Here is a 16,286-nt window from a genome sequence, read left to right as displayed (position 1 = left end):
CCTCCCTTTCATTATTCACTAGCATTTCAATCTACTAAATTTATTTTAACATTTGTTCCCCCTATTATTTATTTATTTTTAACCCATATGTTTTACTCATCTGTCCATAAGATAGATAAAGGGAGCATCAGACACAAGGTTTTCACAATCACACAGTCACACTGCGAAAGCTTTGTCATTACAATCATCATCAAGAAACATGGCTACTGGAACACAGCTCTACATTTTCAGGCACTTCCCTCCAGCCTCTCCATTATACCTTAGCTAAAAAGGTGATATCAATATAATGTGTAAGAATAACCTCCAGGATAAACTCTTGACTCTGAAATCTCTCAGCCATTGACACTTTATTTTGTCTCATTTCACTCTTCCTCCTTTTGGTTGAGAAGTTTTTCTCAATCCCTTGATGCTGAGTCCCAGCTCCTTCTAGGATTTCTGCCCCACGTTGCCATGAAAATTTACACCCCTGGGAATCATGTCCCACATAGAGAGGGGGAGGGCAGTGAGTTTGCTTGTTGTGTTGACTGAGAAAGAGAGGCCACATCTGAGCAACAAAAGAGGTTCTCTTGGGGTTGACTTTTAGGCCTAATTTTAAGTAGTCTTAGCGTATCCTTTGTGGGAATAAGTTTCATATGAACAACCCCCAAGATTGAGGGCTTGGCCTATTGCTTTGATTGAGTGATTGTCCCCACTGCTTGTGAGAATATCAGGAATTCTCCACATGGGAAAGTTGAATTTTCCCCCTTTTTCTTGGCCAGTATCTTATACCCTTCTTTTGGTGTTATATGAACAGATTCTAAAAAGCTGTTATGTTCGTTCCCCTTCTCCACTTAGTTTTGTTTTTTGTGTGAATATTAAAAATTAAAAGGAAAGATTGTATGCCTGTTTATTGAGAATTTAAAAATCCATAAAATAGACTTTTCTGGGGAAATATGAATTATTATGATTGATTCAAGAATTAGAAAACTATGAGCCTGTTAATGATGATATAAATGGAGAGATTTATCAAAGAGTTAGCTCCATTTATTACTCTGGGCTTAAGTGTTCTTATGGTTAGGTGCTTTCAAATCTTTAAGGGATTCTTATTATATAATCTGTTCCAAAGCACACACATGCACAGAAAAAGAAAATTGCTCAGTTCATTATATAAGTGGTAAAACTGACACCTAAACTTAACAGAAATAAATTAACTGGTCCAATTTGTGAATGTTGGTGAAAAAATACTAAGTAAATGCTACAAGCAAACTGACTATCTTTTGTGGTGTTTATTGAATTGGAGGACCATCCTCTTTTCCAGTGTACAACCTCCATATTGGATAAAGCAAAAGAGTAGAATGTCTACAGAAATAGTAATTTGGAGTCCTGCTTTTTAGCAAAACCTCATTTGGAATCCTGCTTCTTAGTAAATGAATCCTTTTTGCTAAATATTATAGAAATGCAGTTTGGGAGGCTGGTAAGTAGCTAGGCTGAAAGTGAAGAGAAGCAAGTTCAGTCTGAGAGGCAGGGGTTATGTTAATGTGCCCAGAGCTTTGCTAAATACAAACCATTCTTTACCTCACAGGCTTTTGCATCTGTAAATTTCAGACTTATGTGATGTTGTTATTAATAGCGTGGATACTTGACTATAATAGATTTCCAGATCTGTGGCAGGAGTTGGTGGTAGGATGAGACCTAACTTATTTTATTGTGAGGCAAAGGTTTGCCCGGAAGGATGTTTATGAGAAGAGAAAAATTGTTGTAGCATTGATCATTGAAATGATTGTGCCACCATATTTTCTGTAGTTAGCCTTTTATTGATAATCTCTGTGTTCTTCCATGGAAGAAAATGATCATTTAATTGATATCTGCTTTAGTTTGTAAGCTGCTGGAATGCAACAAACCAGAAACAGAATGGCTTTTAAAAAGGGAATTTGTTAAGTTGCAAGTTTACAGTTCTAAGGCCATGAAAATGTCCAAATTAAGGCATCCAGAGAAAGATTCCTTAACTCCAAAGAAAGGGCCAGTGAAGTTTGGGGTTTCTTTCTTAACTGAGAGGGCATAGGGTATCATCTGCTAGCTTTCTCTCCTCATTTCATAAGGCTTCCCTGGGGGACATTTTCCTTCTGTGTCTCCTTAGGTCCTTCGCTGTGTGGGCTCTGTTGGTTCTGCAGCTTTTTCCAAAATGGTTCCCTCTTGAAGGGCTACACTAAGCAACCCCATCTTGAATGGGCGGAGCTATGTCTCCATGGAAATCATCTAATCAAAAGTTAGCACCCACAATTGGGTGGGTCACATCTCTATGGAAACAATGAAAAAGATCCCACCTAGCAATGTTGAATAAGGATTAAAGAACATGGGGTACACAACAATTTCAAACCAGGACATTCCACCCTTTGGACCCCCAAAAGACATGTTTTTTTCTAAATGCAAAACACATCATTCCATCACAATATCACAAAGTCTTAAACCATTTCAGTAACAATACAAATACAATGCAAAGTCAGAAATAGTACAGGTCTCAGCAAAGTCAGCTGCAGGCATGGTCTGTCCTAAGATAAAATTCTCCTCTGGTTCTGGACCTGTAAAACTCAAAACAGCTTATTTGCTGGCAACGTACGAATGAGGGAGGGTCAGCATACATATTCCCATTTCCACAGGGTGAAATGAGAAGGAACAGGGTTCACCGGACCCAGTTTTGAAAACCTGCAGGGCAAACTCCATTAGATTTCAAAGTCTGAGAGTCATTTGGCCTTGGGGCTTTAGAAAGTCGTAGTCCCACCCTTTCCAAGGGCCGGAGCAGATGCCTGGCTCTCTGTACATGCTGGGGTGAGAATTGCAACCTTGAAGGACATTGGGGAGATCACCTTTTTCCGGGCTCCACCCCCTCCAAGCATCTGGGTAATACCTGGGCTCTCTGCCATCTCTGGGGCACAGGCTCAACCCCTCCAGAACCAGAACTTCTATTTAAAAAGAGAAGAAGAAGAAAGTAGATTGTTAAGGCCCATGTGATTCCCCCTTGGCCCCAGGGGTCATAGGTACCTCCTGAGAAGCCTCAGGGCTCCATGGAGCGCTCTTGAAAAAACTGCCAAACAAAATGACCTTTAAAGCTGATTTTAACTTTTTAAGTTTTGTGCTTTAAAAAAAGAAACCTGTAGCATAGCGAATTTTCAATTTCTTATTTTATTTTTAGGTGGATGCTCGAAGTGACCGAACAGGGGAGGTCATCTTTAAAGACAACTTCTCTTCTGCAGTCGCTGGCGTGGTGGAGGGAGATTACCGGATGGATGGCCACATACAGTTAATCTGCTGCTCAGTGGATGGAGAAAGTAAATTGGGAAGAGAAAAATCCTTGGAGAGTTAGAGTTTCAATTTGATTAGGAAATTCCACTCTTAAGTGTTTGTACTGAGACCTTCTAGGTCTAATAAATTCACCTAAGTTGGGAAGATGAGAACTTAGATTTTGGGTTTTTAAGAACAGGTCACTGAAGCCTTGAAAGTATAGCTGGCTGTACTTGGGAAGTACTGCAGTATTTTGTTGTCCTTTTCATTAGTCCGGGGCTACCTGCCAGGGACGGCTGAGATGAAGGGGAACCTCATGGACACCAGTGTGGAGCAGGACCTCATCCGGGAGCTTAGTCAGAAAAAACAGAATCTCTTGCTGGAACTCCGTAACTATGAGGAAAACACCAAGGTAGGTCCTAATGTAAAGGGGAAATGGAATCTGAACAATTGAGAATGACTGGGAGGACTAGGAAATACGAAAGAACAATGAGAGTGTCAGCTTTTGCCAGGGTGTGGGCTCCTGTCACCCACCTGCAGAAGAGCAGATGGCCTCAGCTTTTGCCAGTGTCATAATTCAGAGGGCATGTATCCTTTGACCTGGAAATTCTACTTCCAGGCCTCTAAATGATAGAAATATTTAAGTGAGTATTCAGAGACATTTACTATAGCACTATTTGTAGCAGTGACAAGTTGGATGCAGCTTAAATGTTCATCAATAGGGAGTATGTCCTAGGAAATATTAAGCAGCTCAAAAGAATGAAGTATCTATAGTTGGACTTATATGGATGGATATCTGTGATATAAGTGAAAGTAAGCTAGAACAATACGTGTAGCATATCTCTTATCGTTTTAAAAACAAATTAAGAAGTAGACAACTACAAAAACTGTGTATGTGTGTGTATATGTGTATGCATGTGCATGTGCCCTTAACAGGCTGTGACTGTGTGTGTGTGTGTGTGTGTGTGTGTGTGTATGCATGTGCATGTGCCCTTACCAAGCTGTGACTGAAGGATGGGCTGGAGTGTTGGATTTTAAATGTTCCTGTCATATATTGCTGTATTTGAATTTGCTAGACCAAGTGAATTTATTTTCAAGGAATGATGAGATGTAGTGGGCCATAAACCATAGAACAGGGCAAGGGTGTTTTTCACAGGGAGCATAAGTATAGTGAATTCTCTGAATTTTAAAGAATTAGATTAATATAATAAGATGATGGTGTGTTTGTTTTTTGAAGCTGAATAGCCATATCATTTAAAATTGACATTAGTTCTCTGTTTTGGTGGTTGAGTTAGAAGTGGGTTGGATGTTTTGTAGGCTGAATTGAGTACTCCAGTGAATGAAGCTGATGGGCACCGGGGCATTATCCCAGCCAATACCAAACTCCACACCGCCCTTTCCGTCAATCTGGGGAATGAGATTCAAGCTGCTCATGCAGAATTGTGCATTTCTACTTCTAATGGTAAGAAATTTACAGCTGGCATTTATTTCTACGAGTTGCTACCATTTTGGAGTAGTCCTTGACATGCTGGTTTTCCTCTTCCCTGCAGATACCATTATCCGAGCAGTACTGATTTTTGCAGAGGGAATTTTTATGGGTGAAAGCCATGTGGTGCACCCCAACACTCACAATCTCTCCAGCTCCATCCGCATCCCAATTAAACCTCCCAAAGATGTCCCTGTGGATCTTCACTTGAAAACCTTTGTGGGTTACAGAAGCAGGTGATCCTTTGCAAGTTACAGTTCCTTTCTAGACAGTGTTTAGAAGAGGGCAAGATGTGTGGATTACCCATTATACCATAGAGTCTGTGGATATCAGAGAGGATATTTAATGGTTCTACTCACTCACTCAAAATTCTCCATGACCTTTTCTTTCCTTAGCTTGAAATCTTTCAAAACGTAAGGGATATGTAAGTTTTAGATTTCTGTTTTCTGTTTTTAGCCAGATGATCTCATATTCACAGAAGTTTGGAAAATATGCTTTATCGATGATTTGTCAATTTCTGGTTTTGGTCACAGAGACTCTATGAGGATTAGGATGCAACTTTATATTAGCTAGTGAAAAAGACCCTGCTAGATTCGTGGAAGATGAAAGCTTTTCACATTCTTTTTTTTTTTTTTTTTTTTAAAGGCTTGGTATATGTGTATATATGTAGACTCATCTCTACATGCCAACCTTATTACAATAGTACTTTAGTCCTTAAGTTTTGGGGGTTAACAGTAGTGAGACCCTTAAATATCAACTTGATGACCCAGTCTTGATTTTTTAAATTAATTTTTCTGGGCCTTGCACCTTGAAATAACATTGCACACAAAACAATTCTCTTGTGTTCCATTGGTTGACCTTAGCACTCAGTTTCATGTGTTTGAATTGACGAGACAGCTCCCCCGATTCTCCATGTATGCGCTGACCAGCCCAGACTCTGCCAGTGAGCCACTCAGTTATGTTAACTTTATCATTGCAGAAAGGGCACAGAGGGTGAGTATCTTGCTTTGTTTTTTCAATATTTTTGCACTTTGGTATACCCTAGGTACTATTCCTAGAAAGGGGGACGTTACAGGAATGCGTTATGTTGGTAGCAGTAAATTTGACATGAAAGTGTTAAATATAGGTTGGAGTTGGCTTTAACCTGTAATAAAAATTTTGCTAAAATATTTTCTCTTACTTGAGGGAATACTTATGTTATTTACCTGAGCAATCCTTGGTTACAGGTCAATTCTTACCAGTTTTTAATTAGTCTCTTTCATTTGTTATGGCCTTGTGTGATTGTCCTGACCTAGTTTTTCATGAGGAACCTGTACGAAGATGGAGAATGATTCTTAGAGCTGAAACATCTTTGGGTTCAAGTGCTACTTTAATTAAATTCTTAGTGATCTTGGGAAATTTCCCTCATCAGTCTGAGCCTGATTTCCTTATATATAAGGAATCACTGCTCCCTGAGTAATGATTCAGGGAGGCTCTGAGAATTACATGATTGGTGTGATAGCACCTTATAAAGTTTAAAGGACTAATAACAGTGGATGTTAGCCTTGGCTGGGCTTCACAATACCTACTGAGGCTTTTTAGTCATGTAGACTCTCAGGCCCTTTCCTCGACCAGTGGGACCAGAAACTGTATAAGTGGATCATTTCAAGAGACTTCACAGGAGGTTCTTATGTGGAGCCTGTGTTGCAAAACACTGTGAAGTATTATTATTAATGTTAAAACTTACTCTTATTGCATGAATGTGTTTCTGTGTCTGTGATGTATGTCTGTGAATACTTCATTTAAACATTTTGAAGAACAGAATGGTAGTTTTAAGCAGACTGCATTGTCTGTCTTCCCCAGAGGAGCTACTGTGCAAAACAAATTAGCATCATACCTGGATTTTTAAATACACTGCATGTAAAATATGTCTGTGTGAAAAATGCTGCAAAATCTTGTAAGATTTACATATGGGACCAGGCATAATTTTGAATCTTACTTGAGAACATGTATGAGATAGGAAAAGAAAGTGATTTGTGTTTTTTTTGGTAAAGGGTGAGGTATAATTTTTTTTTCTAGTATAAGCAGTAAAATCATAAAGAAGGACAACTGTCTTCCTCACAAATAAATGACTGTATTTTAACAATGAATTTAATTTAATTGTATTCATTTTTAAGGTTGTTATGTGGCTCAACCAGAATTTTCTGTTACCAGAAGATACTAACATTCAGAATGCTCCATTTCAAGTGTGTTTCACATCTTTACGGAATGGTGGCCAGCTGTATATAAAAATAAAGCTTAGTGGAGAGGTAATATTTATTGTCAGAGGTGTGGAGTTCTCATGTAAGGTTTACCATTCAGCAGCACGTGTTTTGAATATTATGTGGAGGTTCTTTGGGTGGTGAGACGTAACACAGATAGCCAGCCAGCTGAGGATACATGAAAGGACAGCTGTTATAGATCAGAGGGCTTGGAGGGGCAGAGAGGAGAAGGAGGGTGGCAGAGGAACCTGGGGCTTACCTAACCTTGGCTTCCCTCAAGGGTCAGTGGAGTGTAGGGGGCAGAGGGGAGAGGAGTTTGGGTCCTGGGTTCTTGCCTTTATTGTGACCTAGAGGGGAGGTGTAGGGCTTTCCTGTGGATGCTGGGGATTGGCAGCTTTAAACTATAATTTGTGAAAAGCACAAGTGGCATATGTCCTTGGGAGAAGCCGAGGATGGCTTTTGTCATCCAAACCATATGGAGTTACAGGCCTTGCTGGTTGTGGTTACGCCCAGGGCGGAACTAACTGGGGTGGTCCCTCAAAAGAAGAATTTATAACTAAGCCAGGCAAGGTGAGGAGGCAGCAAAAATAATTTGTTTTAATGCTATTACAGCCTCATAACCAGTCGTTAGGTCACAAATCACCTGTTTTAACCTTCTGTTAGTGTTATCTTAGACACTAAGGTATAATCTAGAACAGCACTTTTGCTCCTCCCTCCCTTCTTCCCTCAGTCCTTCCTTGGTTTATTTTGGAAGGGTTGGGAATACAGAGGTAAACAAAATGTTTCATTATTTACATGTTTTTTTATTTCATTGATAAGGTCTGAGGATTAGTCTTTTAGCCAGGGACTGGAAATAATGATTGTGGTTTGTAATTTCCTTGATAGCTAACCTTATCTGATTCATCACCACATGTAAATATATGTTCCATAAATTTGTTGAATATGGGGACATTCAAAAACTGCTTCAGATAAGTTTAATATCTGAAGACGCTGAACTTTTCTTTTGTTTTCCTGATAGATAACTGTAAATACTGATGATATTGATTTGGCTGCTGATATCATCCAGTCCATGGCGTCTTTTTTTGCTATCGAAGACCTTCAAGTAGAAGCAGATTTCCCTGCCTACTTTGAGGAATTACGGAAAGTATTGGTTAAGGTGAGGGAGCGTAAATTAAAGTGCGGGAGCATAGTGGATGCCTTTGGGAAACGTGGTAGTAGAGTGTTCGAAATGTTTCTCTTAGGAGATTAATGATGCTATGACTGTACTTAAATTATATGATAGTCATGTTTCAACTGCTTTTTGCACATTTAAAAATCGAAATTGAACTCGAGTAATATGGGTATTTAGGGAGGTGGATAGGGATATGTTGGATTTCTCTGTATGGGTTTGGGTTTTTTTGCATCTGTCCTGTAAGTTTGAAATATTTTCAAAATAAAAGGTAAAGTTAAAAAATTGAACTAGTATTAGAAGTTCACTAAAGTACTTCTTCTGAAAAAGCTTTTTTAAAAGAAATTTTATTAGAGAGATTGTAGGTTTACAGAAAAATCGTGCAGAAAATACAGTAAAAGATCCCATATTACCACTTGCCCTGCTCCACCTCCGAAGTTTTTTCTGTTAATAACACTTTGCTTTGCTTTAGTGTGGTATCTTTGTTACAGTTGATAAAACAATATTAGTACACTTAACACTGTTGATCATAGTCTGTAGTTTACGTTAGGGTTCTCTGTGCTGTACATTCGCATGTTTGTTTATAATTTTTATTCTAGTAACATAAATAAACCTAAAATTTCCCCTTTTAACCACATTCAAATATATAATTCAGTGTTGTTAGTTACATTTACAAAAAAGTGTTGTGCTTCCATCACCACCATCATTACCGAAACTTGTCTAATACCACAAACAGAAATCTGTACCTATTAATCAGTAATTTCCTGTTCCCTATCCCCACTCCTAGCCCTTGTAACCTGTGTTCTGGTTTCTGGATCTATGAACTTGCTTACTCTATTTCATATTAGTGAGATCACACAGTATTTGTCCTTTTGTATCTGGCTTATTTCACTCAGCATGATGTCTTCAAAATTCATGAATGGTTAGCTCTTGACCATTTTGTTTTCTTCGTTTGCTTTAGAGGGCTACTTTAAAAAGATATGTCATATTAACATTTTCCTTTGCTAATTTTCAGCTTTTCTATTGTATCTGCTTTGGTCTAGTGCTTTCAAAGTTCAGGATAAAAAGCAAAATAAGGAGGATTGGGATTGGCCCCAAATTATCACAAAATCCTCACTCCAAGTCCCTAAAATGTTAATGTGTATGTTGCTAGGGCTTCCAGTACTAAGAGATGGGAGTGATCCAGATGGAGTGTCATCTTGAGTCGTGGAGGCGGCATTGACTGTTTTGTGGAGGAGGAGATGAAATAATGGGAGGTAGCGAAGGTGGCAGGGGTATACAGGAGAAAGAAAAGGGCCTCTGTTTCTGGAAGTCTCATTTTGTCTAGTTTTCAGGAAGTTTGTGAGGCCTTTTTAATTCCTTGAATGTTCACTATCTCCAGGTGGATGAATATCATTCAGTGCATCAGAAGCTCAGTGCTGACATGGCTGATAATTCTAATCTGATCCGAAGTTTGCTGGTCCGAGCCGAGGATGCTCGCCTGATGAGGGACATGTAAGTATTCGCTGTAGTTAGGACAAGTGCCAGGCTAAAAACAAATATTGAATAGAGGCAACTCTGAGATGCTACTAGTAGGAGAGCAAATTGGTATAGAGACTCTTTGGTAAAAATGATAATCTGCATGCCTTTTGACCAGTAATTCTGCTTCCGGTTTATGGCCTAGAGATATTTATACACATATAAACTAGGATACTTCTATGCAAACATTCATAAAGATGTTAATAAAGAATCCTAATGTGGAAACAGTCCAAACCACAATCAAAAGTGTAATGCATACTGTATGATATATTTGGGCACTGAGATACTATACAGCAATGAGAATGAATTAACCTCATAGTGCAGACCAGCAAGGATAAGTCTTACAAACATAATGGAGGTTGAAAGAAGCAAGATACAAAAGAATTTGTACAAAATGCTTCCTTTTAAATAATTTGAAAACAAACAAAACTAAGCTATATTGTTTGGGAAGCATACATAGATGATAAAAATATAAAGAGAAGCAGGGAAGAGATTGTTATGTAGGATGCTGTTTTCTCCTAGGGAAAGGGGTTGTATTCAGAAAGGACATATGGGGAAGCTTTTGGAACGCCGTCAGTGTCCTGTTTCTTGACCTGGTTGACAAACATTTGTTCAATGAATTTCTCTGAATATATGTCATATTGCACAATAAAAAAGTTAAATACAAACTGTGCAGGTATTGTTTTTTCCTTTGCTAGGAACAGAACTCGTCTCAGCTATAACGTGTTCTGAGGTGAATTCAGTGAAGTGGTTAATGAGTGATGTTGGATGAAGTTTATGTGGGTTTATTAGAGGCAAGAGTTCTACAATGCTGCTGATCTTTTCTTTTTTCTAAAATACCTCAATTATTGTCAAATAATTAAAATAGTCTTGCAGAGAAGTAAATGATTTTTCAAATAATTATATTTTAGTAAATTTCAGACACATACATAAATAGATCGAATGATGGATTGAATTCCCACGCACCAGCCCCCTAGTTTTAACACTTAGCAAATAATGCCTTATTTTACTTCATCTCTCCCCTTATCTGTTTTCCTTGCCTGGCACTGGATTGTTTTGAAGCAAATTTTGGAAATCATAAAACTAGCTATAAATGTATTTGTATTTCTGAAAGAATATTGAGCCTTTAAAAAACTCAACTATAATACCATTATCACACTTAGAAGAATGTAAAATAATTTAATATCATAAAATACCTTGTCAGTGTTTCCCCAGTTGTCTCATAAATGCATGCGCACATGTGTGTGTATTTTAAGTTGTTTTGTTCAAGTCAAGATCCAAAGACCATATATTGCATTTGGTTGATAGATTAAGTCTCTATAAATCCACATTTTCTCTCTCTTTTCTTCCTCTCCCTTTCCTGTAGTTACTCATTTTGGATTGTGTTGATTGTGTCCTTGTGATAATGTTTAACATTATCTCTGACCCTTCTGTTCCTGTTAGAATGGTAGTTAGATGTAGAGGCTTGATCAAATTTAGGTTCAGTTTTAGGCAATAATACTTCATAATGGTGCCATGTACTTCCATGAAGAAGAAGCACATAATGTCTGGTTGTCTCTTTTTATTAAGTTATCAGCCAATTTTGAGCATCGCCTAGGTCCATTACAGGCATATCACGTTTTGTTTTTTGGTGATAAAACAATTTTTTAATTGTTAAATATAACATATATACAAAAAAAAAGAAAGAAAAAGCAATGATTTTCAAAGGACACCCTTCAACAAGTAGATAGAGGGCAGGCCACGGTGGCTCAGCGGGCAGAGTTCTCACCCGCCATGCTGGATACCCGGGTTTGTTTCCAGTGCCTGCCCATGCCAAAAAAAAAAAAAAAAAAAGGTAGACAGAGAACAGATTTCAGAGTTTGTTATGGATTACCATTCCACTAATTCAGATTTTTCCTTGTAGCTGTTAAATCAGAATTCTGTGGGGTGGTACAACGGTGGCTCAGTGGCAGAATTCTTGCCTATCATGCCACAGACCCAGGTTCGATTCCCAGAGCTTGCAAAAAGAAAAAAAAAAACCGGAGACTAGGAGAGATACATATTTTTCTTTTTTTGTGAAAGATAACATATATACAAAAAAGTAATAAATTTCGAAGCACATTGCAACAATTAGTTGGAGAAGAGATTTCAGAGTTTGGTATGGGTTACAATTCCACAATTTTGGGTTTTTATTTCTAGCTGCTCTAAGATACTGGAGACTCAAAGAAATATCAGTATAATGATCCAGCAGTCATACTCATTTGGTAAGCCCTGCCTTCTTTGTATAACTCCTGTCACCTTTGATCTTTCTTCCGCTCTTTAGGGGTATTTGGTCTATAGGCATATCACATTTTATTGTGCTTTGCTTTATTGTGTTTTGCAGATAGTTGAGTTTTCTTTACAAATTAAAGGTCTGTGGCAACCCTGTGTTGAGCAAGTCTATCAGTGCCATTTTCCCAAGAACATGTGCTCACTTCATGTCTCTGTCACGTTTTGGTAATTTTTGTAATATTTCAAACTTTGTTATGGTATATCAGTGATTGTTGATGTTACCATAGTAATTGTTTCGTGGCCCCTTGAACCACGCCCTTATAGGACAGCAAACTTAATCGAAAATGTGTGTGTTCTGACTGCTGAACTGACCAGCTGTTCCCAGTCTCTCTCCCACTCCTCAGGCCTCCCCATTCTTTGAGATGCAACAATATTGAAATTAGGCCAGTTAAGAACCTTACAATGGCCTCTAACTATTCAAGTGAAAAGAAACTTCCTATATCTCTCACTTTAAATCAAAAGGTTGAAATGATTAAGCTTAATGAGGAAGGCATGTTGAAAGCTGAGATGGGCCAAAAACCATGTTAGCCAAATTGTAAATGCAAAAGCATTTTTCATCTTTTTTCTTAGCAGTAATATATTTTTAAATTGAAGTTTTTATATATATTTTTTAGACATAATGGTATTGCACACTTAATAGACACAGTATAGAGTAAAAGATAACTTTTATATGTGCTGGGAAACCAAAAAATTCGTGACTCACTTTATTGTGGTGATCTGGAATGGAATCTGCAGTATATCCAAGATATGCCTGTATGTCTTTTGGGGTTTGAAAAAAAAAAAGTGATATTTTAGTTCTATAATTTCTTCTTCATTTATTAGGCTGAAATACTCTATAAAGGATAACATTTTCTCATGACTTAATGAATAATTTGGTCCCCTGAGATTTAGTTTGTACAGGAAGGACAGGTTAAATCTTGAGTCTTTTATTTTACCTGTCAGCTTTTAAATAAATGAATTGGCTCACTAGCATCATCTTAAATGACCATTGAGATTTTTTAAATCACCATGAGCCTATGTTTTTTTAAACATATTTAATGTGTTTTGATCCATACCATTTATTCTTTTGATGGCCAAATTGTGATGTCTTTGGCTAGTGGAAGTCTTTTCAGGTTGGTTACAGTTTCCCTTGGCACAGTGCCATTAGTTTTTGCTAGTTTCTTGCTTTCCTGTATGACAAGATGTTTTAAGCTTATTCTTGTACATTTTTTGGTCTATACCTGGAATCAGCCATTTCTCTAAGGAGTCAAGGTTCTTTTCAGTGGGAAATGGAATTTTTTTTTTTAATTTGAGTAATGAAAATATTTTAAAATTGAGTGTGGTGAGGAATGTACAACCATATGATGATATTATGTACTACTGATTATACACTTTGAATAGAAATGGTATTGATAGATCACAGGTCTGAGGACTAGAGGTGCAATCATTGCTACTGGTTTGGTCATTGTTTCTAGGCCTTTTTAATGGGTAGAGCTAGGAAATGTATGTTTATTTGTTCAATGAGAAAGTATATAACATGAGTTTGTAATAATTTCCAATTGAAATTTAGGAATACAGGCTCTTATTTAACTTTGATTTTATAATTGGATCTCCTCTCTTATGATGAAAATTATTCCAACTATCATCAACATAACTATTTTGCTGTATCTTACTGTTTACATGCAATGTTTAAAAATAATACCAGTGTTATTATCAAGAATATGATAGCTGGAAACAGTTTAAAAATACTTATTTTTTGGGGAGGTACATGAACCAGGATTTGAACCCAGTCTCCTGCATGGAAGGTGAGCTTTCTACCATTGAATCACTTGTGCATCCTAAGAATACTTTTTATAATTCCATCTGCCTCCAAATTCCTTCTTTTCTGAGTTATTTATATTTGTCTTAGAGGCTCTCATATATATATTTATTTTTTAAAAGGAAGTTACTTGCTATATAATTAATACTATACATGGAGAAGATTCACCCTTTTTCTAAGAATACAGTTCAGTGAATTTTGAGAAACTTATACAATTGTTGCTACTACCACAATCAAGATATGGAATAATTCCATCAACCTTTGTGGTTAGTGCCTCTTATCACCTCTAGTCCCTGGCAGTTACTTATCTGTTTCTCTCCTTATAGTTTTACCTTTTTAAAAATGTCATATACAATATATAGCTTTTCAGAGTCTGGCTCCATTCACTTATGATAATGTAGTACCTTTGAGATTCATCCATGAAACTGCATGTATCAGTAGTTCATTTTTTTAAATTGCTGAATAGTATTCCATTGTACGGATATGCTGTAACTTGTTTATATTTGGGTTATTTCCAGACTTTGGTGATTTTGAATAAAGCTATAAGCATCCACATACAGGTTCTTTGAGAACATGTTTTCATTTTCCTCTGGGTATATACATCGTAATGAGATTGCTGGGTCATTTAAGTAAGTGTATGTTTATAAGAAACTGCCAAACCGTTTTGAAAAGTGACTTACCATTTTGCATTCCCATCAACAATATACATGCGTTCCAGTTGCTCTGTGTCCTTGTCAGCATTTATTATCAGTTTTTTTAGTCATTTTAATTATTGTATATTAATATCTTATTATGGTATTACTTTCATACCTTTGTTTTTAAAACCTTGATAGAACATGAAGCTGAATCTATTAGTTGTCTAAAAATATTTTATTAAGAATAGATCACTCTCATCTAATGATTAATCTGAAAGTTGGGCAATAGCTTAGCATTTTGCCTACTTTTCCCTGCCCTGTAGCACAGTAAGTACTTGATAATTCTTAGTCCCTAAATCTAAACGAACTGTGAGTCAGTTACCAAGGAAGGCTACTTGTCTTCCATTTATTTGAAAGAAATAGAATATTTTGATAGAGACTTCTCAGTGTTTCCAAAATAAACTTATAGTTACAGTTTTTTAAATGAAAAAAAAAGCTATGTGCCTAAAATTTGTAAGTTTTTCCATTTATTTCTCCTATATTGAGGTAGGATGATGTTATTCTTCTGTTGATTTACACAGGAAAACAATGAAGAATCGCTATATGGAACTCTATGACCTTAATAAGGACTTGCTAAATGGATATAAAATTCGCTGTAACAACCACACAGAGCTATTGGGAAACCTCAAAGCAATAAATCAGGCAATTCAGAGAGCAGGCCGTCTGCGTGGTAAGTCTTCGTAGCACGTAGTGTCTACAGTTTTTTTCGTGAGAATCCTTGAAGATGATGGTAAGCACACAGAAATTTATATTGTGGTCTAGAGTATGTACCCTCAAGTTGGCACCAGTCTCTTGAATTTCAGTCAGTCAGCTTATTGTTTCACTTTAGTCTCCAGACTTCAAAGGGTGAGAAAACCTTTAGCCCCTTTTTTAGATCTTGCTGTGTCCTCTAAAGAAAGACTTTGTCACATATATCCAAGAGGAAATGTATAGCCTTAAAGATCCCTATCAGATAGTCTCACAAGCAGTGCAGACAATCTAAACTGTAGGCTGAGCCCACAATCTTGGGGTTTGTTCATATGAAACTTAACCTCACAAAGGATAGGTCAAACCTACTTAAAATTAGGCCTAAGAGTCACCCCTAAGAGAACCTCTTTTGTTGCTCAGATGTGGCCTCTCTCTCCAGCCAACACAACAAGCAAACTCACCATCCTCCCCCTGTCTACATGGGACATGACTCCCAGGGGTGTGGACCTTCCTGGCACTGTGGGACAGAAATCCTAGAATGAGCTGAGACTCAGCATCAAGGGATTGAGAAAACCTTCCCAACCAAAAGGGGGAAGAGGGAAATGAGACAAAATAAAATGTCAATGGCTGAGAGATTCCAAACAGAGTTGAGAGGTTATTCTTACGCATTAAATAGATATCACCTTGTTAGTCAAGATGTAATGGAGAGGGTGAGCCATGGTGGCCCAGCAGGCAAGAATGCTTGCCTGCCATGCCAGAGGACCTGGGTTTGATTCCTGGTGCCTGCCCATGTAAAAAAAAAAAAGCTAATTTTACAAAAAAAAAAGATGTAACAGAGAGAAAAACTCTAGAATGAGCTGAGACCCAGCATCAAGGGATGGACAAAAAAGGAGGAAGAGTGAAATGAGACAAAGTGTCAATGGCTGAGAGATTCCAGAGTCGAGAGGTTATCTTGGAGGTTATTCTTATGCATTAAGTAGATAATACCTTGTTATTCAAGATGTAATGGAGAGGCTGGAGGGAACTGCCTGAAAATGTAGAGCTGTGTTCCAGTAGCCATGTTTCTTGATGATGATTGTATAATGATATAGCTTTCACAATGTGACTGTGTGAATGTGAAAAACTT

At 37.5% G+C, this 16,286-nt stretch overlaps 1 protein-coding gene across 2 annotated transcripts in view; it reads left to right on the top strand.

Moving 5' to 3' along the window:
- The window catches only part of BBS2 (Bardet-Biedl syndrome 2), a 46,045-nt gene that overhangs the window by 19,262 nt on the left and 10,497 nt on the right, over window positions 1-16,286 (top strand). For both annotated transcript variants that reach the window (XM_077132497.1, XM_077132496.1), the window contains 9 exons: window positions 3,170-3,305; window positions 3,531-3,670; window positions 4,576-4,720; window positions 4,809-4,980; window positions 5,608-5,737; window positions 6,901-7,032; window positions 8,003-8,140; window positions 9,534-9,646; window positions 14,995-15,143. In XM_077132497.1, the coding sequence (XP_076988612.1) occupies window positions 3,170-3,305; window positions 3,531-3,670; window positions 4,576-4,720; window positions 4,809-4,980; window positions 5,608-5,737; window positions 6,901-7,032; window positions 8,003-8,140; window positions 9,534-9,646; window positions 14,995-15,143 (1,255 nt within the window). The remainder of the gene's footprint in view (window positions 1-3,169; window positions 3,306-3,530; window positions 3,671-4,575; window positions 4,721-4,808; window positions 4,981-5,607; window positions 5,738-6,900; window positions 7,033-8,002; window positions 8,141-9,533; window positions 9,647-14,994; window positions 15,144-16,286) is intronic.

The sequence above is a fragment of the Tamandua tetradactyla genome, chromosome 16 (assembly GCF_023851605.1).
Source record: "Tamandua tetradactyla isolate mTamTet1 chromosome 16, mTamTet1.pri, whole genome shotgun sequence".
NCBI lineage: Eukaryota > Metazoa > Chordata > Mammalia > Pilosa > Myrmecophagidae > Tamandua > Tamandua tetradactyla.
This window is presented reverse-complemented; position numbering and strand designations above follow the sequence as displayed.